The sequence below is a fragment of the Salvelinus namaycush genome, chromosome 11 (assembly GCF_016432855.1).
Source record: "Salvelinus namaycush isolate Seneca chromosome 11, SaNama_1.0, whole genome shotgun sequence".
NCBI lineage: Eukaryota > Metazoa > Chordata > Actinopteri > Salmoniformes > Salmonidae > Salvelinus > Salvelinus namaycush.
The window spans coordinates 1,294,385-1,320,425 of NC_052317.1; the positions used below are offsets into that span (position 1 = coordinate 1,294,385).

The 26,041-nt window shown below is 41.9% G+C and overlaps 1 protein-coding gene across 2 annotated transcripts in view; it reads left to right on the forward strand.

The window, feature by feature from the left end:
• LOC120055700 (serine/threonine-protein kinase PRP4 homolog) overlaps positions 1–26,041 on the forward strand; it is a 30,377-nt gene that overhangs the window by 1,792 nt on the left and 2,544 nt on the right. The window contains exons 3-14 of one of the 2 annotated variants that reach the window (XM_039003603.1): positions 665–802; positions 5,812–5,952; positions 6,425–6,506; positions 6,747–6,954; positions 8,672–8,745; positions 10,141–10,231; positions 10,447–10,594; positions 11,281–11,418; positions 22,390–22,543; positions 25,037–25,151; positions 25,599–25,750; positions 25,946–26,032. In XM_039003603.1, coding sequence (XP_038859531.1) covers positions 665–802; positions 5,812–5,952; positions 6,425–6,506; positions 6,747–6,954; positions 8,672–8,745; positions 10,141–10,231; positions 10,447–10,594; positions 11,281–11,418; positions 22,390–22,543; positions 25,037–25,151; positions 25,599–25,750; positions 25,946–26,032 — 1,528 coding nt within the window. Of the gene's footprint in view, positions 1–664; positions 803–5,811; positions 5,953–6,424; positions 6,507–6,746; positions 6,955–8,671; positions 8,746–10,140; positions 10,232–10,446; positions 10,595–11,280; positions 11,419–22,389; positions 22,544–25,036; positions 25,152–25,598; positions 25,751–25,945; positions 26,033–26,041 lie in introns of those variants that run through there. The other variant, XM_039003604.1, reaches the window with a different exon arrangement.

Here is a 26,041-nt window from a genome sequence, read left to right on the forward strand (position 1 = left end):
ATAAACATACACACATCCGTCATAAACACACACATCCATTTGTGTTCAATACAGATAAACAGGTGCTATTGTTTTTGAAGAGGAGATGTGTCCTCTCACAACCGGGAACAGAATCCACAAATGAATTTACCGGTAAACATATTGTGACAAAACCATCAGCTCACTCTCCTCCCGGGATAGACCATGAACATTGGAATGGGAAGCCCTGGGGTGTATTAATTAGTGTACCCTGTAACTAATTTTTTTGCAACAGAAAACATTTTGAAACGAAAAGTAGCGCTTATCAGGCAAGTTCAGGTGAGACCTCCCCATTTTGTCCGGTTGCTTCCATTTGGTTTTCAGTGAATACACCCCTAGTAATGTATCGGGAGGATACTTGCAATATCACCGTTATTACAGGTAGACCCTTGACAGCTATCAGCAGAAACAGTGCCAATAAGAAAAAAACAAGTGCAGATCTTAGTGCAAGAAAGACAAGTACTTAATTGCTATATGGGAGATGGCACTTCACATGTCATCATGCCACGATATTCCCAAACAAACATAGTCCAGTGTACATCATCCCCACATTGAATCCTGTCCAAATAAAACCAGACTCACTTTAGGTAATGCATGGAGAATATTGAATGTGTAACACCTTATCCTTTTGTCACGTGATCTTCAGGATGTGGAGCCAGGAAGAGGCAGGGGTCCGTATGGACGCCAGCCCGGCCCTAGGCGCCCGGCGAAGGTTCAGCCGCTCACCTTTCAGGCGGAGATCGCGCTCTCCCAGGAGATGCAGCAGGTCACCATTCAGGAGGAGGTGGGTGGAGGACAGGTTCAAAAGTGTTTTTTAGTATCCATATTGGTGCTTGTCTCATTATCTGTATAACCACTAACTGTGTTATGTATTTGAGTCTAAAACTGCAGATACAGCGCCTTTGGAAAGTATTCAGACCCCTTGAATATTTCCACATTTTGTTACGTCACAGCCTTATTCTAAAATGGATTAAATCTAGAAAAATACTCAGCAATCTACACACAATACCCCATAATGACAAAGCAAAAACTGCTTCTTAGAAATGTTTGCAAATGTATTAAAAATAAACAACAAATGCCTTATTTACACAAGTATTCAGACCCTCTGCTATGAGAGTTTAAAAATGAGATCAGGTTCATCCTGTTTCCATTGATCACCCTTGATGTTTCTTCAACTTGATTAGAGTCCATCTGTGGTAAATTCAATTGATTGGACATGATTTGGAAAGGCACACTTCTGTCTATATAAGATCCCACAGTTGACTTCATGTCAGAGCAAAACCAAAGCCATGAGGTCGAAAGAATTGTCCAAGACTCTTCCTAAAGCTGACCGCCTGGCCAAACATAGCAATCGGGGGAGAAGGGCCTTGGTCCGGGAGGTTACCAAGAACCCGATGGTCACTGTGACAGAGCTCCAAAGTTCCTTTGTGGGCATTGGAGAACCTTCCAGAAGGACAACCATCTGTGCAGCACTATACCAATCAGCCCGAATGGTAGCGTGGCTAGGCAGAAGCCACTCATCAATTAACGGCAAATGACAGCCAACTTGGAGTTTTCCAAAAGGCACCTAATGGACTCTCAGACCATGAGAAACAAGATTCTCTGGTTTGATGAAACCACGGTTGAACTCTTTGGCCTGAATGACAAGTGTCACATTTCGAAGAAACCTGGCACCATCCCTACGGTGAAGCATGGTGGTGGCAGCATCATGCTGTGGGGATGTTTTCTGTTGCATGGACTGGGAGACTAGTCAGGATCAAGGGAAAGATCAACAGAGCAAAGTACAGAGAGCTCCTTGATGAAAACCTCCGACTGGGGCAAAGGTTCACCTTCAAACAGAACAACGACCATAAGCACACAGGCAAGACAACGCAGGAGTGGCTTCGGGACAAGTCTCTGAATGTCCTTGAGTGGCCCAGCCAGAGCCCGGACTTGAACCCGATCTAACATCTCTGGAGAGACCTGAAAATACCTGTACAGCAACGCTCCCCATCCAACCTGACAGAGCTTGAGAGGATCTGCAGAGAAGAATGGGAGAAACTCCCCAAATACAGGTGTGCGAAGCTTCATACCCAAGACTTGAGGCTGTAATCACTGCCAAAGGTGCTTCAACAAAGTACTGAGTAAAGCATCTGAATACTTAGTGGCAAGAAAAGTATGTGAACCCTTTGGAAATACCTGGATTTCTGCATAAATTGGTCTGCTTAAACTAATTAAACCCAAACAATTATATGTTTTCATGTCTTTATTGAACTCAGCGTGTAAACATTCACAGTGCAGGTTGGAAAAGGTATGTGTAACTGGTTGACCCTCCTTTGGCAGCAATATCCTCAACCAAACGTCTTCTGTAGTTGCAGATCAGACCTGCACAACGGTCAGGAGGAATTTTGGACCATTTCACTTTACAAAACTGTTTCAGTTCAGCAATATTCTTGGGATGTCTGGTGTGAACTGCTCTCTTGAGGTCATGCCACAGCACCCCAATTGGGTTGAGGTCAGGACTAGGACACTCCAGAAGGCGTATTTTCTTCTGTTGAAGCCATTCTGTTGTTGATTGACTTCTGTGTTTTGGGTGTTTGTCCTGTTGCATCACCAAACTTCTATTGAGCTTCAATTGGCGGACAGATAGCCTTATATTCTCCTGCAAAATGTCTTGAGAAACTTGGAAATTCATTTTTCTGTCTGAGAGCCTGGACAGCTTGCTATGAGGCAGCAAAGCAGCCCCAAACCACAATGCTCCCTCCACCATACTTTACAGGTGGGATGAGGTTTTGATGTTGGTGTGCTGTGCCTTTTTTTCTCCACATATAGTGTTGTATGTTCCTTCCTTCCAAACAACTCAACTTTAGTTTAGTCTGTCCACATATTTTGCTAGTAGCACTATCCAGGTGAACTTTTGCAAACTTCAGACGTGCAGCAATGGTTTTTTTGGACAGCAGTGGCTTCTTCCATGAACACCGTTCTTGTTTAGTGTTTTACGTATCGTAGACTCGTCAACAGAGATGTTAGCATGTTCCAGAGATTTCCGTAAGTGTTTAGCTGACACTAGGATTCTTCTTCACCTCATTTAGCATTCTGCGCTGTGCTCTTGCAGTCACCTTTCCAGGATGGCCACTCCTTGGGAGAGTAACAACAGTGCTGAACTTAATCCATTTATAGACCAATTTGTCTTACCATGGACTGATGAACATCAAGGCTTTTAGAGATACTTTTGTAACCCTTTCCAGCTTTATGCAAGTCAACAATTCTTGATCTTAGGTCTTCTGAGATCTCTTTTGTTCAAGCCGTAGTTCACATCAGAAATTGCTTCTTGTGAATAGCAAACTCACATTTTGTGAGTTTTTTTATTGGGCAAGGCAGCTCTCACCAACATCTTAAATCTCGTCTCATTGATTAGACTGCAAGTTAGCTGACTCCTGACTCCGATTAGCTTTTGGAGAAGTAATTAGCCTAGGGGTTCACATACTTTTTCTTTCCACAGTGGTTCGTCCTTTAAAAGTTGCAGCACAGCTTGCGTGATGCTGCAGAATTCTATGGCACGTTATTTAAGTGCCAACCACTGGTACCATTAGTGGTAGTTTGACCACCAGAGGGCGTCTGGTTAACCATTAAGAAGCAATTGATAGCCTTCAATAGTGGCTGTACTAGAAAATGTCAAACCTTTTTTTGTAAGAACACAGTATATGGGACTGATTTTAAGAAATGTTGCTTAATTAATTTGCTTAATATTATGGTGTTTCTATTCCAAGAAACTCAAATTTCTCTGGATTTCCGTTAGGATGGAACGGCAAATATGTCACTATACAACGTGACGGTCGTGAGTAGGCTACAGTACTTGGTTATTTTGCTAAAGAATCCCCGTGTCGTGCGGGAGACTGGTTCAATTTTCTGACGGGGAGGAAGGAGTAGGCTGTCCTTTGTAAATAAGAATTTGTTCTTAACGGACTTGCCTTCCCAAATGGAGCTTCAGTGAAAATAAAAATCTCATTGGTTTATCAAGACCAGTCCCCATGCTTGTCTCAGAGCAGCGTGAAACGGTGCTAAAATAGTTGTAGGCTATTGCTTCAAATCCTATTGCTTCTAACTTCAATATGCTCTTTAAATAAATAGACCTAAACCACTTTTAACAGAACATTACTCAACACTAGTGAGACTCATGTCGCCTACAGTATTTCTGAAAATGTGACGTGACTCTCCGCCAATAATCACATATAGAGGATTGGAGGATATTTCTGTAATTCAGTGATATTTATTCCCATATTGATTTGTTATGGATCCATAACTAAATAAACATCGGCATTTTGAAATAGTATTTTTATTTTATTAAAGAAAAGATGCTATTATTAGTTGCATAGTTTTTAGTTTGAACGTGCAGACTGGTACTAAGAACAGCGGGAACGTTTCCCTAGTCAGTGCCATTATTAGTGCAATGCCCCTTAAAGTGTTGTTCTGTACTACCCAGGGTGGGGTCCACCCACCTCTCCCTTCCCCATGGGCTAGGTCCGTCTTCTGTGTGCGGATCTGCGGCCCATCCCGTGCCCCCTACCCTCGTGCCTTGAACCTCGCACGCTTTCAGTGGTTACAGCTGGAGAACTGCAAGGCAATCCCATTGTGCGCCACTCGGGAGACATGACATATGATCAATATATTGTTCTGCTAATAACAGGGTTAATAATATATCTGTGAGAATATCCAAGGGGCTTTTATATAATTCAAAATTAATAATAATAATCGTTTTGTTTAAAAATATATATATAATAATTTGGAGATTTCGTTTTCAAATAATGTAAAATGAGCCAGAAAAAGGCCATTCTTGAACATGGGGTGAGCCATTGTTACCAATTTGTAAATAAAGCCAGTTTGTTATTTAGAATGATTTATTTCTGTTTTTAGAGGGAGAGAAACTAAAAAACCTACAGTCATCTTATGGGTCTCCCAGTCGAGGTTAGCACGGGTATTGAACCAGTATCTGTAGCAGTGTCTTAGACCGTTGCGCCACTCAGGCGCTATACAATGTGACTGGTCGGGAGTGGGCTACACTACTACAGTAAGAGCAAAATAATCCTTATAAAATAATAAAAACCTTAGTGTAAAAACAGTTTTAGTAAGTAATACTAAAGTTACACAATTATCAGTTTCTATTTAGGTTTATGTCACCCATTCATTGTCACTTAGTCACAGTAGGACCCAAAAGCATAATCAGTGCTCTAACTCCCCCTTGCGCTGGTCTGGAGCAATGAAGTGGTGACGCAGGGTACCGTACTAAACCACAAATTACATCTAAGTACCGCAGCATAATCGCAAAACTTTTAGTGGAGCAACCAATGTGTGTAAGTGTGATATGTCAATTTTTTATAAATTAGCAAACATTTCTAAAAACCTGTTTTTGCTTTGTCATTATGGGGTATTGTGTGTAGATCGATGAGGAAAAAATGTAATTGAATCTATTTTAGAATAAGGCTGTAACGTAACAATATGGAAATGTCAAGGGGTCTGAATACTTTCTGAAGGCACTGTAGGTCACTAGTCCTATTCTCTGTGCAATGAAGGTCTGCTTAGACTGAAACTTCATTCTTTATATTAATATTTAAATACAATAAAGATTTTTATAATGGAGAGAATTGCAACTCACAAGTTTTGGGTTATGAGATTTCGATTATAAGGTGTTTTTGTTATTCTTCAAGATTCAATGGTAATAGCTATATCATTAATATAAATGACCATTGAACAGCAGGATGTCTTCCATATTGCACCTGTAAGATGCTCAGGCTTTTTCTTCGTTCTTCTCCATAGGTCGTTGGATCGGTTGGGACGGAGGCTGCGGTGGCGTTCCAGATCCCAGGAGAGGAGATGGAGCCGGGACAGAGAGGACAAGTTCAAGGGCAGCCTCTCGGAGGGAATGAGGGCCGACAAGGAGGACTCTGAAGATGAAGTGTAGGCAGTGCACTAAGGAATTTTAGTTGCTTATACTCCATGAAAGTCATACCTCTGCATCATGTCCCCTAATCCTTTGAATGGGCTTAACGATTATATCATAACATTTGTGGAAACGTAGTCATTTAAGGTGTGTATGTATACAATTATATTTGTGTTTGTGGATACATTTACTTCTGCCAGATGCCTTTTATAAGTTTTGCCTTAAACCCTTCAAAAAGCCTACAAATGTTCAAAAACAGGAAAATGACAGATCACTTTAATAGGGTATTGCTTACCTCAGATTTTGTCTTAAGTGTTGACTGTATGGTTCATACACATGATTCAACATTAATCAATTTCAGTCTCGTTAAACCACACCATTTTTGTTTTAGGGCAGGCTTTTTGTAGTATAAGCTTTTGTTCATGAGTGTGGGGAGGATGATCACATTGTATGTGTTCGTCGAGAGTTGACGTGGTGTTTCCTGTCCAGGCTGGAAGATTACGATGTGGATGAGGAGGACGAGGAGGCTCTCATTGAACAGAGGAGGCTACAGCGCCTGGCCATTGTCCAGGTGGATGATAAGACCTCAATAATATCATCCTCGATGCACTGACATTACTTTAAACCTTAAACAGCCATTTAATGTCATGATATGCCATTTACCCTGTATTATTGGTTATTGTCATCCACTGCATGCCCACATGGCACACACAGGTGTTTGATTGTTAGTTCATCATGTGTGTACATGTTGGCGTGCCTGTGCTTGGTATTCATGCTTACATTGTGTGTCTATCTGTGTTCCCGTGAACAGAAGTACAAGGGAGGGAACGAGGGTAGTAACATGTCGGCACCATCGGAGCCCGGCAGCCCCCAGAGCAGCCCGCGCAGCCGCTCACCGTCGCCAGACGACATTTTGGAGCGCGTGGCGGCCGACGTCAAAGAGTATGAGCGGGAAAACGTGGACACCTTCGAAGAGAACATCAAGGCCAAGCACAACCTCATCGAACAGGAGAAAGACGGTACACTGGTGTGTATGTGTTCACCAAACCTGTGACAAACTAAGACATATGAAATACTTTCAGATACTTGAGCCACATTTGATTTAGTTTGCTCAGTACAAACACCATGAAGTATGTATTGAAAGTATTTGACATATGCATTTGACCCAGGTGCGTGTGGGTGTTTTTGTGTCATGCTGATAGAAGCTCATGCTGGTACATGAATCAGTAGTGGGGATAGAAACTAGAGGTCGACCGATTTAATCGGAATGTCCGATTAATTAAGGGACGATTTTCAAGTTTTCATAACAATCGGTAATTACATTGCACTCCACGAGGAGACTGCGTGGCAGGCTGACTACCTGTTATGCGAGTGCAGCAAGGAGCCACGGTAAGGTGCTAAGCTAGCATTAAACGTATCTTATAAAAAACAATCAATCTTAACATAATCACTACACATGGTTGATGATATTACTAGTTTATCTAGCTTGTCCTGCGTTGCATATAATCGATGTGGTAACTGTTAATTTATCATTGAATCACAGCCTCATTTGCCAAACGGGTGATTTAACAAGCGCATTTGTGAAAAAAGCACTGTCGTTGCACCAATGTGTACCTAACTATAAACATCAATGCCTTTCTTAAAATCAATACACAGAAGTATATTTTTTTAAACCTGCATATTTAGTTAAAATAAATTCATGTTAGCAGGCAATATTAAACTAGGGAAATTGTGTCACTTCTCTTGCCTTCGTTGCACGCAGTCACGGTATATGCAACAGTTTGGGCCGCCTGGCTCGTTGCGAACTAATTTGCCAGGATTTTACATAATTATGACATAACATTGAAGGTTGTGCAATGTAACAGCAATATTTAGACTTATGGATGCCACCCGTTAGATAAAATACGGAACGGTTCCGTATTTCACTGAAAGAATAAACGTTTTGTTTTCAAAATTATAGTTTCCGGATTTGACCATATTAATGACCTAAGGCTCGTATGTCTGTGTGTTATTATATTATAATTAAGTCTATGATTTGATAGAGCAGTCTGACTGAGTGGCGGTAGGCAGCAGCAGGCTCGTAAGCAATCACTCAAACAGCACTTTACTGTGTTTGCCAGCAGCTCTTCGCAATTCTTCAAGCATTGCGCTGTTTAACTTCAAGCCTATCAACTCCTGAGATTAGGCTGGCAATACTAAAGTACCTATTAGAACATCCAATATTCAAAGGTATATGAAATACAAATGGTATAGAGAGAAATAGTCCTGTAATAACTACAACCTAAAACTTCTTACCTGGGAATATTGAAGACTCATGTTAAAAGGAACCACCAGCTTACATATGTTCTCATATTCTGAGCAAGGAACTTAAACGTTAGCTTTTTTACATGGCACATATTGCACTTTTACTTTCTTCTCCAACACTTTGTTTTTGTATTATTTAAACCAAATTGAACATGTTTCATTATTTATTTGAGACTAAATTGATTTTATTGATGTTTTATATTAAGTTAAAATAAGTGTTCATTGTTCATTCAGTATTGTTGTAATTGTCATTATTACAATTGATGGTGGTCTAGTTACAAATGTAGTTCCAAAGTTCATTATGTCATATCCTAATATACACTATGAATTCTTATTTATAAATCAAATGTATGGCCTTTTGACATCAGCAGTATTCACAAAATGCTTTTACAGTTTAACAGTGCTTATAACTGTACTCCCTTTCTTTCTTAGAAGGAACCAACCCAAAAAAAACATCCGCCCCTGATATGTTCACCGAATCAGATGACATGTTCGCCGCCTACGATGTGAGTACTCCTCCAGTTGCTATGATTCCATTCAGATTCTGACCACCATGATGTGTACGAGCCTTCAACTTTTTAAATTAACTTGTCTGTGGAATAGGATTTCGGCAGATAGTTGCAGTGTGGTGCCCGGGTCCCCTTTGTATTACTGTCCAAACAAGCTTCTGTCAGTGGTAACTGTAAACTGGGCCACCGCGTTTTCTCTGGTGACATTTCTGTGAGAACTGCTAGTTCGATTCAGTCTGGCTTTCACGTAAATCATTAACTGAGGTCAGTGGGGAACTTGCACATTGATCTCAAGTCAGAATACCACCTCAACTGTGGTTGAATAGGTTTTGTATTGCAGCCTGACAGTCAGACCTGGGTTCAACTAGTATTACACTGAACAAAAACAGAAATGCAAGTGTTGATCCCATGTTTCATGAGCTGAAATAAAAATCCCTGACATTTTCCATACGCACAAAATGTTTCTTGCTCTCAATTTCTGTGCACAAATTAATTTACATCCCTGTTAGTGAGCATTTCTCATTTGCCAAGATAATCCATCCACCTGACAGGTGAGGCATATCAAGACACTGATTAAATGGCATGATCATTACAGAGGTGCACCTTGTGCTGGGGACAATAAAAGGCCACTCTAAAATGTGCAATTTTGTCACAGATGTCTCAAGTTTTGAGTGAACATGCAATTGGCATGCTGACTACAGGAATGTCCACGAGCTGTTGCCAGAGAATTGAATGTTAATTTCTCTAATATAAGCTGCCTCCAACGCCGTTTTAGAGAATTTGGCAGTACGTCCAACCGGCCTCACAACCACAGACCGCGTGTAACCACGCCAGCCCAGGACCTTCACATCCGGTTATTTCACCTGCGGGATCGTCTGAGGCGGGGTGGGGGTGGTGCTGAGGACTATTTGTGTCTGTAATAAAGCCCTTTTGTGGGGAAAAACTCATTCTGATTGGCTGGACCTGGCTCTCCAGTGGGTGGGCCTGGCTGACAAGTGGGTGGGCCTATTGAACTCCAAGGCCCACCCATGGCTGCACTCCCTGCCTAGTCATGTGAAATCCATAGATTTCCACTAATTCATTTCAATTGACTGATTTCCTTTTATGAACTGTAACTCAATAAAAATGTTGAAATCGTTGCATGTTGCGTTTTATATTTTTGTTCAGTATAGAATATTATTATTATTCTATGAGTGTTTGATTGAGCCTGCTTGTGGCGCCAGATGGACGTTATTTACGCTTTTGAGACTATTCAATTGGTTCCATTGCGCCAGGCAAGCTCAATCAAGCACACTTAATAATAACTTATTACTTGAAAGGATATATATATTTTTTTTTTGTTGTTGTTGAAAAACCATATTTTTTTTACTAAGTGATTTGTGCTCACTGCAGAGTGCAAGGCTTCGAGCAGCAGGCATCGGGAAGGACTTTAAGGAGAACCCCAATCTCCGAGACAACTGGACAGACGCAGAGGGATACTACCGTAAGTCCATGTGGCATAAAGTTCCTTCATTTGTTTGTTAGATTGTTAGTTCATTAATCACGCAGTGAAGTGTTTTGGTTAGATCTATTCTGTTGTATGTCGATACGTTTGTGCACAATTTTGCATTTTTATCTACATTATCCATCAAAATTGTTAGAAGAGAAAGTTCCCTATTCATAACCAGCTAATATATTCTGTCTTTTGATATTTGACAGGACTCAATATCGGGGAGATACTGGACAAGCGGTACAGCGTGTACGGCTACACGGGCCAGGGGGTGTTCAGCAACGTCATCCGCGCCCGAGACGTGGCCCGCGCCAGCCGTGAGGTGGCCATCAAGATCATTCGGAACAACGAGCTCATGTGAGTGTCAGTCTACCAATAGTTAGTCCTGGGCCCTGTTCAGCAGCTAAATGGAGGGAAACAGGGGAGATATTACCTGAACTTGCCTGTTGCAAAAAGTTTTGCTCGGTGTGCGCCACTGAACACAACTCATCAAACTCATAATGTGAACTTTCCCTCATCATTATGCCTTTGTTACATGGAAGAGGCTTGTATTTCATATTTTGACATGGGTAGCCACCTTCCTCCTGGAGGGATGGGTGTGTAGGCTTTTGTTCTATCCAGGCTCTAACACACCGGATTCCACTAACCTCTACTTCCTTAGCTGAATCGGGTGTGTCAGAGCAGGGCTGGATCAAAAGACTGTGTATTCATTAGTCTGATTCCATTGCAAAACATTTAATATGTTGCAAAATGTTTCGCAACGGAAACCGTTTACTCCAAATGGGAAATGTTTTCCAACGAAAACGTTTCTATTGGACAAATTATAGTATGTCTCTCCCCATTTGGTTCCGTTTGCTTCTGTTTGGTTCCTAGAGTAAATGGTAAACGGTTTCAGGGAAACGGTTTCCGTTGCTAAATGTTTTGCAACAGACTAATGAATACTCCCCAGTACACCCAGTAGCTCTCCAGGTGGACCTGTCCTACTGGGATGCCCGTGTGTCCATAACTTGAGACTCATCCCAGTGATCTCTCTGTCCTAACAGGCAGAAGACTGGGCTGAAGGAGCTGCAGTTCCTTAAGAAGCTCAACAATGCTGATCCGGACGACAAGTTCCACTGTCTGCGGCTCTACCGACACTTCTACCACAAGCAGCACCTCTGTCTGGTCTTCGAGCCTCTCAGGTACACCAACAAGGCCACTGGCTCCCCTAGATTGAGTACAGTGTTTCCCCTTTCACTGTATAGGCAGTAGGGCTTACCCCATTTAGCTGACTGGTCGATTGTTTGGTCGATTGGCTGTTGGTCGACCGAGATTTCTTTAGCATGGTGTACAAGGCTCTATCTGATTCGCGCCTGTCTGAGTGGATTAATCCATTGTAGGGGCCGTGGGGATGGCACAGTCCACTCTAGGACATTTGCTACTCAAATTGTATATGGTTATGTAAGAACAATGGTGCAACTCCAATACAAATTATATTGTTTTATAACAATTGCGCTTTTCTCCCCGTCGGATAGCGGTCTCTGTCCGCGGTTCTGAAACGCATCAGTGCGCTGTTGAATTGACGCCCCTTCCTAGACCATGTTGCTATGTGCATAATAGCGAAGTTAACCAGCATATTGGTGTTGAGAACAATGCGGTAGAGGTAGCAGCGGAGTTGGGAGATGAGAAAACAGCCCCTGCCTTAATTGTCTAAGAAAAGTGAGGAAAGAGAAATCCCCAACTTAATTGGGTCTGTAATCGATAGCCTAATTGTTAAATGTGCCTGGCTTTATAAATCATCTATATATACTGTATCTACAGAAATAAGTGTTTAATAGCCTACTGATTCCGTTAGCACCAAGCCTCACGCAACCACATGTCGGATAAACAATTTCACAAATTCGTCTGTTTTTAATCTTTGCTTTACACTTTTTTGTTGTTGTTTGAACAGCCTCTTTAGTATTATTTATAATTTATTCACACTGTTCCATATTGTCCGAAAAATAATATAGCCTTTGTTTTTCTTGATCCTTATTGTTATTATTACTATTATTGTAATGTCATTAGCATTAGTAGGCATAGTATAGCGGCCTTGTATAACCACCATCGAGCTGTAGGCCTAAAGGCGTCAGCATACTTCAGTTCGGCTGGCGGCTAGTCGAAGTCAGCTTGGCGAACTGAACGCGTGTGCTCGCCTAAAAAAAGTGGAAATATTACTGTTTGTCCATTTTGAGACAGATTATTGTCATAAATTGATGTTTTTGCAGAGGAGATCTTAGTTGCACAATTTTACATATAACTAAGATGTTTGGTGCAGTATTTCTAAATGAAAAAATATGCATGAAAATGAATCTTCTCTTGTTGAATGACAACAGACTTTACTGAAGAATCCCTACTGTTGACCAATCACAGACAAAGGGGCGTAGACTTCGGCTATCGACTTCGGCTATCGACTTCGGCTACCGACTTCGGCTACCGACTTCGGCTACCGACTTCGGCTACCGACTTCGGCTTGCCTGAGAAAAAATGTTGTGTGTCCGAACAACCGGAAAAAAACGAACAAAACACCACAAAAAGATAGGATGACCAAGGCACTCTTCATATAATTAATTAAAATGCCTTTATCTATCTATCTATTTGTTGAATAGAAACAAAGTTTTAAAAATCCGACGTGTTTCGGCTGCATGGCCTTCGTCAGGGAGTACAAAGAAATAATACAATATCCTCTTTTGAACAGCTTTTCCAATTAGCCTTAATTTGAAGAGGGAGTGGTTACAAAATTGATTGGACACATCTACTAAACAATACTATACATATTAAAAAGTGAAATACTGTAGTTATGTTATCAAAAAATTCAACTCCAAGCTAGAAGTATCAGAACACCTAGAAAGGTAGTTCTAACCTTAAATATGACTGGTTAGAAGTGTCAAGAATAAGAAAGCAATATATTCCATAGTACACTAGAACACAGCAAACATGAACAACAAGTCTAAACTTAGCTGAGGGCAATTGAGCAAAATGTCCACTAGATGACAGCAAAGAAATCCATATCTTCATTTAAACCAGGGTACTTAGTGGCCTTCCCCAATTATTTTTAATGATTCTTTTAATGTTCTCTGCTTCAGTGCTGTATTTTGTAACAAAATACACACTCTCCGATGTATCACGAGGCACTCCCCTTCGCAACAAGTTCTCTCTGTCAAGTAATCCAGCCCTTATACCTGCATCTTTGAGGACTTGAACGCTGTAGCCCCGATTCAAGAAGCGATTCTCCAATTTAGCAGATTTGACACTGTAGTCTGTTTCCTGATTGCAAATTCTGCGGACTCTTTGGAATTGGCCATATGGAATGTTTTCTTTTAGCCTTTTGGGGTGAAAGCTGTCTGCCCTCAGAATGGTATTCCCATCTGTAGGCTTCCTAAAGATTGATGTGTGCAAACAACCTTTGTCATTTTTACTGATGTCGAGGTCCAAAAAATGGTTTGTAGTTATAGTTCGTTTGATGTTAGGGTTAATGCTTTTAAGGTATTGGTGGAAGGAAATAAGTTCATCTTCTGAGCCGGACCAAAACAGGCAAACATCATCAATATAGCGTCCCCACCATATAATCCGGTCAAAGAAATGATTATTAGAAGGATCCAAAATGAAGTCATTTTCCCATTTACCCAAGTACAAACCAGCATAGGAAGGGCTGTAGCAAGCTCCTATGGCTCATCCTTTGAGCTGTTTAAAAATACGGTCCTGAAAGATAAAGATGTTATGATTTAAGAGTCCATTCAGTCAGTGAGACAATTAATTCTGTAGGAGGCATCTCAGTTTCAGGCTGGGTACTCAAGAAATGGTGCATATCTGCCAATCCTTGTTCATGTTCAATGGTAGTGTATAGAGACTATATACATCCACGGTGACTAAAAAGGAAGCTGTACCTATATTGTTAAATTCCTTAATTTTGTTCAACACATCTGTGGTATCTTGAAGATAGGCTGGGAGTGACGTCAGAAAAGGCTTAATAAAGTAATCAATGTACTTAGAGATGGGTTCTGTCAGACTTTCATTACCACTAATGACTGGTCTGCCTGGGGGATTTTAAAGATTCTTGTGGACTTTTGGAAGAAGATAAAAAGAAGCCATACGCAGACTCAGTCTGAAATGTAGCCGTTCTCCTTCGCTTCTGTCAGGATCCCTTTCAATTCAGTTTTTAGGTCCTCTGTAGGGTTGAAGGTAAGCGATTGGTAGAATTCATTGTCTAATTGACGGTAGGCTTCTGTCACATATTTGTCTTTACTCCACACTACTGTAGCGCCACCTTTGTCTGCTTTTTTAACCACAATCTGTTCATTTTTTGACTGATTGAACTGCATCCCTCTCTGTCTTAGAAAGATTACGTCGTGTTTGGATGGAGTCAATTTTACCCTTAAACAGATTCTCCACATCAAAATTCACCTTCTTGGCAAATGTATTTAGTGTGGCATTCTGGACGATGGGACAAAAGGTGGACTTGTGCTTAAAATGTGTTTGAGGGCACAGAAACTGCCTGACCTGAGATACTGGATGTTTTGCTTGTACCAGGCCTTCAGATGTAGAAACTAAATAGTTCAATCTTTGTATTGAATTCATTAGTTGAGTATGTGGGGGCAAAGGACAGTCCTTTAGACAAGACCCGTACACAATCATCAGAAAGGGGTTCTCCAGAAATGTTGATCACAGCCTTGTTCTGGTCCTGCTCCGTGTGGTTGGATAGTCTTGATTTCTTCCTCCCCCTCCGTGTTGGCCTCTTCCGCGTCCTCTCCTTGTCTTGTTTAGGATCCTGCGTGACTCCTCTTCTGCGTGACTCCTCTTCTTCTAAAAAATCTTGGGAGGAGCTGGCCTCTGAGTGTCTGGGGTGATCCTCATTGTCACTGCTCGTAAAGTTGAAAAAAGATCTACTCTTCCTCCTTTGCGGATGTGATTCTGAATTCTTGCGCGTTGGTTTTCTCCAGGCAAAGACCTTGCCATCTCTATAGTCTACTTCACAAATTGTTGTCGTTATATGTGCACAAACTCTTCCAAACTCTTTCGGCTTGGAAGTATGCGGACATTTTAAGAGCGCATCCTATTTAGTCTTAAAACCGTAGCTTACTTAGGCCTATATTTCAATACTTATATAGACTACTGTATCAGTCAGTCATTAATACATTCATGTCATCACACAGCAGATGAGTCATTCATGATTTGAAATGCAATCAAGCATTTAGTTTTAAAATAAAGCAAACCCTGAATAATTTGCGTAAAAAAGATATAAACAGTTCCATTTCGGAAATTGCATTCACAAAATAATCTTTGCTGTAATAAAGGCTTTACAACAAACTCTGGTACGCTAATAATTTCTTTCCTGTTTACATTGTTCCAAATGGTCAGAGAAATTATATTGTAATCTAACTACACCTGTTTTGCACACATAATATGCATGCAGCATTTGCTCCTTACCTTTTTCTTGATCTTCATGATTTCCCACAACTAGTCAAATTTATTCCACACATCTGACTTCCCCATTATCTCCTGAGCAACCAGTAAACATTCCCTGTGTCTAGTTTGTCACGTCCTCTGCATCCATTTTGCATTTATACATGTCACGTAAAGAAAGGAAGGGTTGAGGGAATAGGGAATGTTTTCCCTAAACAAATTAAGGATTTCGGTAACAGAATTTTTCAGTCAGAAATGTCTGTAATTATGTTTCAACTTCAGCAACACAGACAGCGCGATAAACACTGTTGATGTTCTGTGGTGGTCACTGCGGAGAGAGACAATGGGTGCTAGTCACTCGCTGTAAAAAAAATTAAAAATGAAGACACTTCAGCAATTCTAAGCCTGGCACAATCAAATCAATTGTGGTTGGACTCCCTCAAGTCATTTGTGTGTTTTAATTATTTCATCAAACACTGCACTCCACGCATCAGACAAGCTTAGTGCATATAGTTGATTTGATTAAAATACATAGGATGTCTCTATTCAGTGCATTCGGGAAGGATTCAGACCCCTTCACTTTTTCCACGTTTTGTTACAGCCTTATTCTAAAATGGATGATTTTTTTTAAATCATCAATCTACACCAGGCCTGGGCAACTCCAGTCCTCGGGGGCCAGAGTGGTGTCACACTTTTGCCCCAGCTAACACACCTGATTCCAATAATCTACTAATCATGATCTTCAGTTAAAAATGCAATTAGTTTAAATCAGGTGTGTTTGCTAGGGATGGGGGAAAAGTGTGACACCAGTCAGGTCCCCGAGGACTGGAATTGCCCACACCTGATCTACACACTACTCCATAATGACAAAGGGAAAACAGTTTATGGAAATTTCATAAATACCTTATTTACATAATTATTCAGACCCTTTGCTCTGAGACTTGAAATTGAGCTCAGGTGCATCGTGTTTCCATTGATCATCCTTGAAATGTTTCTACAAGTTGATTGGAGTCCCCCTGTGGTAAATTCAATTCATTGGACATGATTTGGCACCACCACGACACTTCTTAGAGCTGGCCACCCGGCCAAACTGAGCAATCGGGGGAGAAGGGCCTTAGTCAGGGAGGTGACCAAGATGGCACTGACAGAGGGGGTCGCCTCGCCTCTAGTCCTTAGGAAACAATGCAGAATTTTGTATTTTTATGTATTATTTCTTACAGCCGGGGAGAACTATTGGATATCAGAGCGACGTCAACTTAGCAACATTACGACCAGGAATACGACTTTGCCGAAGCGGATCCTTTGTTTGCACCACCATCCAGGGCATTTGATCTGATTCCAGAGGCTGACCCAAAACGTCGCCACAGAGATAGACGGAGCGGCCTTCTGGTCAGACTTCGGAGGCGTGCACACCACCCACCGCTTCCGAGTTTATTACTCGCCAATGTTAGTCTTTAGATAACAAGGTAGATGAAATTAAGGCAAGGGTTGCTTTCCAGAGGGACATCAGGGATTGTAACATACTCTTTTTTCATGGAAACATGGCTCTCTCGGGATATGTTGTCAGAGTCGGTACAGCCACTGGGATTCTTTATGCGTCGCACCGACAGAAATAAACATCTCTCTGGGAAAAAGGGCGGGGCGTATGCTTCATGATTAACGACTCATGGTGTAATCGTAACAACATACAGGAACTCAAGTCCTTTTGTTCACCTGACCTAGAATTCCTCACAATCAAATGCCGACCATATTATCTCCCAAGAGAATTCTCATTGGTTATTGTCACCGCCGTGTATATCCCCCAAGCCGATACCACGACGGCTCTCAAGGAACTTCACTGTACTTTATGCAAACTGGAAACCATATATCCTGAGGCTGCATTTATTGTAGCTGGGGATTTTAACAAAGCAATTTTGAGAACAAGGCTACCTATATTCTATCAGCATATTGATTGTAGCACTCGTGCGGGCAATACACTAGATCACTGCTACTCTAACTTCCACAATGCATACAAGGGCCTCCTCTGCCCTCCCTTCGACAAATCTGACCACAACTCCATTTTGCTCCTCCCGTCCTATAGGCAGAAACTCAAACAGGATGTACCCGTGACAAGAACTATTCAACGCTGGTCTGACCAATCGGAATCCACACTTCAAGATTGTTTTGATCACACGGACTGGGATATGTTCCGGGTAGCCTCAAAATAATATTGATTTATACGCTGATGCGGTGAGGAAGTGTATTGAAGATGTTGTACCCACTGTGACTATTAAAACCTACCCTAACCAGGATAGATGGCGGCATTTGCGCAAAACTGAAAACGCGAACCACCGCATTTAACCATCGAAAGATGACTGGGAATATGGCAGAATACAAACAGTGTAGTTATTTCCTTTGCAAGGCAATCAAACAAGCGAAATATCGGTATAGGGACAAAGGGGCAATTCAACGGCTCAAACACGAGATGTATGTGGCAGGATCTACAGACAATCACGGACACCGACGTCTTGCTTCCAGACAAACTAAACACCTTCTTTGCCCGCTTTGAGGATAATACAGTGCCACCGACGCAACCCGCTACCAAGGACTGGGCGCTCTCCTTTTCCGTGGCTGATGTGAGTATGACATTTAAACTTGTTAACCCTCAACAGGCTGCCGGCCCAGTCCTCAGAGCAAGCGCAGACCAGCTGGCTGGTGTGTTTATGGACATATTCAGTCTCACTATCTCAGTCTGCTGTCCCCACATGCTTCAAGATGGCCACCATTGTTCTTGTACCCAAGAAGGCAAAGGTAACTGAACTAAATGACTATCGCCCGTAGCACTCACTTCTGTCATCATGAAGTGCTTTGAGAGACTAGTCAAGGATTATATCACCTCAACCATACCTGCCACCCTAGACCCACTTCAATTTGCATACCGTCCCAATAGGTCCACAGCCGATGCAATCACCATCACACTATACACTGCCCTATCCCATCTGGACAAGAGGAATAACAATGGAAGAATGCTGTTCATTGACTACAGCTCAGCATTCAACACCATTGTACCCTCCAAGCTCATCCTTAAGCTTGAGGCCCTGGGTCTCAACCCTGCCCTGTACAATTGGGTCCTGGACTTCCTGGGTGCTGGACCACCCCCAGGTGGTGAAGGTAGGAAACAACATCTCCACTTTGCTGGGGTCCCAAAGGGTGCGTGCTCAGCCCCCTCCTGTTCACCCATGACTGCGTGGCCATGCATGCCGCCAACTTAATCATCAAGTTTGCAGACGACACAACAGTAGTAGACTTGATCACCAACAAAGCCAAGACAGCCTATAGGGAGGAGGTGAGGGTACTCAGTGTGGTGTCCGGAAAACAACCTCTCACACAACGTCAACAAAACAAAGGAGATGATCGTAGACTTCGGGAAACAGCAGAGGGAGCATCCCCGTATCCACATCGACGGGACAGCAGTGAAGAAGGTCTCCCGGGTGGCGCAGTGGTCTAGGGCACTGCATCGCAGTGCTAGCTGCGCCACCAGAGTCTCTGGGTTCGCGCCCAGGCTCTGTCGCAGCCGGCCGCAACCGGGAGGTCCGTGGGGCGACGCACAATTGGCATAGCGTCGTCCGGGTTAGGGAGGGTTTGGCCGGTAGGGATATCCTTGTCTCAGTATGTAAAATGTAATAAAATGTATGCACTCCGCTCAGTCATCGCTCATCCATATATTTATATGTATTCTCTTTTTCCATCGCTTTACTTAGACGTTTGTGTATGAGGTAGTTATTGTGGAATTGTTAGATATTACTGCACTGTATCGCTACACTCGCAATAACATCTGCTAACCATGTGTATGTGACTGATTTGACCAAGAACCCGATGGTCACTCTGACAGAGCTCCAGAGTTCCTCTGTGGAGATGGGAAAATCTTCCAGAAGGACAACCATCTCTGCAGCACTCCACCAATCAGGCCTTTGTTAGAGTGGCCAGACGGAAGACACTCCTCAGTAAAAGGCACATGAAAGCCCACTTGGAGTTTGCCAAAAGCCACCTAAAGGACTCAGACCATGAGAAACAAGATTATCTGGTCTGATGAAACCAAGATTGAACTCTTTGCCCTGAATGCCAAATGTCACATCTGGAGGAAACCTGGCACCATCTCTACGGTGAAGCATGGTGGTGACAGCAGAGACTAGTCAGGATTGAGGGAGAGATGAACTTAGATCCTTGACGAAAACCTGCTCCAGAGCATTCAGGACCTCAGACTGGGGCAAAGGTTCACCTTCCAACAGGACAATGACCCTAAGCACACAGCCAAAACAATGCTGAAGTGGCTTCGGGACAAGTCTCTGAATGTCCTTGAGTGGCCCAGCCAGAGCCCAGACTTGAACTGATCGAACATCTCCGGAGAGACCTGAAAATAGCTGTGCAGCGACGCTCCCAATCCAACCTGACAGAGCTTGAGAGGATCTGCAGAGAAGAATGGGAGAAACTCGTAAAAATACAGGTGTGCCAAGCTTGTAGCGTCATATCCAAGAAGACTTGATGCTGTAATCGCTGCCAAAAGTGCTTCAACAAAGTACTTAGTAAAGGGTCTGAGTACTTATGTAAATGTTATTTAATTTTTTATATGTAATAAATTAGCTACAATTTCTAAACCTATTTTTGCTTTGTCATTATGGGGTATTGTGTGTAGATTGCTGAGGATTTCTTCATTTAATCCATTTTAGAATAAGGCTGTAACGTAACAAAATGCTGAATAAGTCAAGGGGTCTGAATACTTTCTGAATGCGCTGTATATGGAAAATTACACGTTTAAACATTTCAGCCAATCAATTGGTCGAAAGAACAGACTCTCGGTCTACCAATAATTTTGGGGGGTCAGGGGCAGTCCTAATAGGCAGTGGGGGCCCCTCCGCATAGGTCTGTTCTCCCTTTCTTTGTAAAGTAATTTGGTTTCAATTTAACATTTTGGTTATAAAAGCCCCAGCTGCTGATTTTGGGAAGCCTTTGCACCCTGCCCTAAAAATAATCTTGGAGAAAGTGAACATATAGTCTAGAGTAAAGAGATGGTCTTATTGACGTCTGAGAAAGTCTGCTGGTTCATCCTTGGGAGCAATTTCCAAACGCCTGAAGGTACCACGTTCATCTGTACAAACAATAGTATGCAATAGTATCCACCATGAGACCACGCAGCCGTCATACCGCTCAGGAAGGAGATGCGTTCTGTCTCCTAGAGATGTACTTTGGTGTGAAAAGTGCAAATCAATCCCAGAACAACAGCAAAGGACCTTGTGAAGATGCTGGAGGAAACAGGTACAAAAGTATCTATATCCACAGTAAAAAGAGTCCTATATCAACATAACCTGAAAGGCCGCTCAGCAAGGAAGAAGCCACTGCTCCAAAACCGCCATTAAAAAAGCCAGACTATGGTTTGCAACTGCACATGGGGACAAAGATTGTACTTTTTGGAGAAATGTCCTGATGAAACAAAAATGGAACTGTTTGGCCATAATGGCCATCGTTACGTTTTGGAGGAAAAAGGAGGATGCTTGCAAGCTGAAGAACACCATCCCAACCGTGAAGCACGGGGGTGGCAACATCATGTAGTAGGGGGTGCTTTGCTGCAGGAGGGACTGGTGCACTTCACAAAATAGATGTCATCATGAGGGAGGAAAATTGTGGATATATTGAAGCAACATCTCAAGACATCAGTCAGGAAGTTAAAGCTTGGTCGCAAATGGGTCTTCCAAATGGACAATGACCCCAAGCATACTTCCAAAGTTGTGGCAAAATGGCTTAAGGACAACAAAGTCAAGGTATTGGAGTGGCCATCACAAAGCCTTGACCCCAATCCTATAGAACATTTGTGGGCAGAACTGAAAAAGCGTGTGCGAGCAAGGAGGCCTACAAACCTGACTCAGTTACACCAGCTCTGTCAGGAGGAATGGGCCAAATTCACCCAACTTATTGTGGGAAGCTTGTGGAAGGCTACCAGAAACGTTTGACCCAAGTTAAACAATTTAAAGGCAATGCTACCAAATACTAATTGAGTGTATGTAAACTTCTAACCCACTGGGAATGTGATGAAAGAAATAAAAGCTGAAAAATCATTCTCTCTACTATTATTCTGACATTTCACATTCTTAAAATGAAGTGGTGATCCTAACTGACCTAGACAGGGAATTTTTCCTAGGATTAAATGTCAGGAATTGTGAAAAACTGAGTTTAAATGTATTTGGCTAAGGTGTATGTATACTTCCGACTTCAACTGTATACACACACACACACACTACCGTTCAAAAGTTTGGGGTCACCTAGCAAAGTCCTTGTTTTTGAAAGAAAAGCACCTTTTTTGGTCATTAAAATAACATTCAATTGATCAGAAGTACAGTGTAGACATTGTTAATGTTGTAAATGACTATTGTAGCTGGATTTTAAATGGAATATCTACATAGGCTTAGAATATGTGGACAACTACAAATACCTATGTGTCTGGTTAGACTGTAAACTCTCCTTCCAGACTCACATTAAGCAGAGGGCACTGTACAGTTACTTTAAAACTTTATGCAAACAGGAAATGAAGTGGGGTGACAGGCAAGTGGTAAAAACAATGGGAAGGGTGGTCACAGGGATTGAACCCTGGTCTTCAGTGGGGAGTTGGATATGTGATATGCCAGGGAGTGTTACCACTACGCCGTAGCACTGCACAATGCACCTCTAGATTGTAAGTGTCATCTCTCTCTACTCCTCAGTATGAACCTGCGCGAGGTACTGAAGAAGTATGGCAAAGACGTGGGCCTCCACATCAAGGCGGTGCGCTCTTACAGCCAGCAGCTCTTTCTGGCCCTGAAGCTGCTGAAACGCTGCAACATCCTGCACGCCGATATCAAACCTGACAACATCCTGGTGCGTCTCCTCTAACCAACCAAAGCACCCAGAGAGAGTCAATAACACTATTTCACTAAACTCAGTCAAAAATACATGTTTAAAGCAGGTTTTAGTTTTGAAAGTTGTATTTAAGTGTCACTCCACAATGATACAATAATTCAGATTTGTTTGTTTTTAATCACATTGTGAACCACTCAAATGTAGTTTTGAGACTAACAATCATTATCAAACATGGTACAGGCGTCATCTATAATTCATTACGTCATCTATACACATGTATGCATAAACAAAAAACTGAGTACAGAAGATAAAAGGACAATTAAGCACTTATGAAGAAAGTCTCCATTGTGGGATAATGTGGCAGGCTTTGGCGCAGGCATTTAAATTATTACTTGATGATAAAATGTCACCCAAATTATTTTAATCTAGACTGTTAATTATAATTTTGTCTGGACAGCTGACTAAAAACATCATCCCGAATGTTGTTTTATAACCCACAGTAAAGCAAGACATGAGCTTCTGTTTCAATAGAACCCTTGTTCCAAGAAGTACATACACGTTTATCGAAGGGAATGTTTGTGTATCGACCAGTCTCAATGGCGAGAGGGGCCACTCCACATCTAAATTTAGCAAAAGAGCTTTGATATTACTTCGATAAAACTGTACGTACATAGGCAGTAGGTGCACAGTTTGTTACTTTCAGGTTTGTTTATCAGTTGGTACCACTTTAGTTCATTGTGTTCCTAAAAGCGCTGATTCAAAAGCATTTTGGGCATTTCTAGAATACACTCTGGCTTTGACATTTTTTCTTTGCAACATCACAAGCCCATACAAATACACTTTAACATAGACGTTCATTTGGCATACTGCAACATCTCTGCAAGTGTTTTTAAGTGCATAGCCACTAGTGATGCCATAGAGTTTTCCAGCCCATATCACCTTGAATAGCAGCACAAAGGTAACATCTGCAGGCACGGTTAAAAACAGCATTAACACAAGTATAATGTATCTGTCCACATACTGCTGCAGCATAGGTAATAATAGGTAGCACCAGTTATTCAAACAGTTTACTGAAACATTTAAAAGGTAGGCCACCCATGCCTTTACCATGGCCCAGCGGTCTAAGGCGCTGCATCTCAGTGCAAGAGGTGTCACTACAGTTCCTGGTTCGAATCCAGGCTGTATCACATCTGGCCATGATTGGGAGTACCATAGGGCGGCGCACAAGGGTAGGCCGTCATTGTAAATAAGAATTTGTTCTTAACTGACTTGCCTAGTTAAATAAAACAATTTACACTTTACAATGACGGCACCAAGGGCACAATTTGCATGGTTAGCTATGTACTTAATCCAAAACTGAATTAATAATCAACCCCAGATACGTATACTCACTGACATCTGTGGCAGGACCACAGGAGAAAATAAGGTGCACTACCTTAGTTTTGTCTACATTGATTTTCCATTGTTCACACCAGTTAAAAGCAATATATATATAAAAAAATCTTAACTCATCTTCAGTTTCAGAGATCAATACGATGTCATCTGTATATAAAAGAGTAGACACTCATTCATTGTTATGACCTTTTCCTAGAGCTTTGATGGCCAGAGTGAGATCATTAATGTACATTGACAACAGAATAGGTGATAAAATGCAACCCTGTTTCACTCCAATGTCAACAGGTAACCAGTCAGTTAGGCAGCCAGTTAGACAGTTCACATTATCATACATCATAAGGCATTTCAGGATGTTACCATTTAGACCAATTTGACTCCAGCTTGTCCCATAGCATACATATGTCAATGTGGTCAAGGGCTTGAGAGAAATCTATTAAAGAACAGTAAGTGGACTTGTTCATTTTTTTATTTGAATCTGATTGTGGTAAATCGGGTGGTGTATTCCAGGCAACTTTGTTTCTTTCTGAACCCATTTTGCTCATCTGCTATATTGTTGTATGTTTCTGAATGATCCATTATGCTGTCTTGTTGGCATTATGACCCAGTTGCGCTGATAACTGATATGAGCAAGGCACTCTGCCCTGACCTGTTTTGCCCGGTCATGTGACCAGCTGTGGCCCAGTGCACCTCAGTTTAGTCTAATTGTGTGAACAATGTGATCTTTTGGGGGGGGTTAACACTGTTAACTAGAGATGACCGTTGTACAATGTCAATGCTCTGACTATAAATTAGATACAGTACGTTTAAAATTGTATCACTTGCCTAAGAGTTTAGTTTAGTAAATAACTAGATGCTGACTAGTATTTACTGACCTGTTGACTGTGGCACGCAGCACTCCTTTTCCACAGTGACGTAATAGTGAAATAGGGTTATTCACTTCTGCATCTCAGTTCTTTTGCATGTGGTTTGTCATTGTGCTTGAACTCTACAATAAATGCATTTGGTGGAAGGGGAATGCTGGGAGATTTGCCATCACCATTGACCTTTTGAAACATGTTGGCTGGAGTTTTACATAGGTCGAGTGGCATATTTTTTTGATTGGTTTGTTTTCAACAGGTCAACGAGTCGAAAACCATCCTCAAGCTCTGTGACTTTGGTTCAGCGTCGCACGTGGCAGAGAATGACATCACGCCCTACTTGGTCAGCCGGTTCTACAGGGCGCCGGAGATTAGTGAGTCTTCGCTTTTCTTATTCACTTTTGTGTTCTTCTCCTCTGTTCTTTTGTATTTTCTTCTCTTCTCTGGATTGGTTTAGAATGAATCCTCTCACTCAACTTTTTATCACCAACCCTTGACCTGAAGTGCTACTATACTTAGTGTGCACGCTTTTGCTCCATCCCAGCACAAACTACATTCAACTAATCACCTCTCATCAAGTCCTTGATTAGTTGAATTAGTGCATCCAGTAGCTCTCCAAAACCAGTTGGTGACCACCTCTGTAGGTCTTAACTTGTATGGAAAATGTACAACTGTCGTGTTTAGTAGGCACCAAACGGAAGAAAACCGATTTATTTTGAATATTTTTGAAAAGGTGTGCCCTTATGAGCACATCACTGATCAAACAAACTCATTTGCCATGGTTTGTCAAAGTCCCCTAAATCCTACATCTTTCCTTGCAGTCATCGGGAAGCCTTACGACTATGCGATCGACATGTGGTCCGTTGGCTGCACTCTGTATGAGCTGTACACGGGCAAGATACTTTTCCCAGGGAAAACCAACAACCACATGATTAAGCTCGCCATGGACATCAAGGGCAAGATGCCCAACAAGGTGAGACCAACTGTACTGTAGGGTCCATCCAGAAACACACCCTTCCCCCTACTACTGGAAATGTACAGAAAGAAAAACTATTTATTCAGAAGTGAAATAAGAATTCTGAAATATCAATGAGGAAACTTAAAATCTGAGTTTCTGGTTACTTCCTGGATGGATCAATTTGAAATGATATCTTCTACCCCTTCACAGATGATCAGGAAAGGCGTGTTCAAGGACCAGCACTTTGACCAGAACCTCAACTTCCTGTACACAGAAGTAGACAAAGTCACTGAAAGGGTAGGTTGT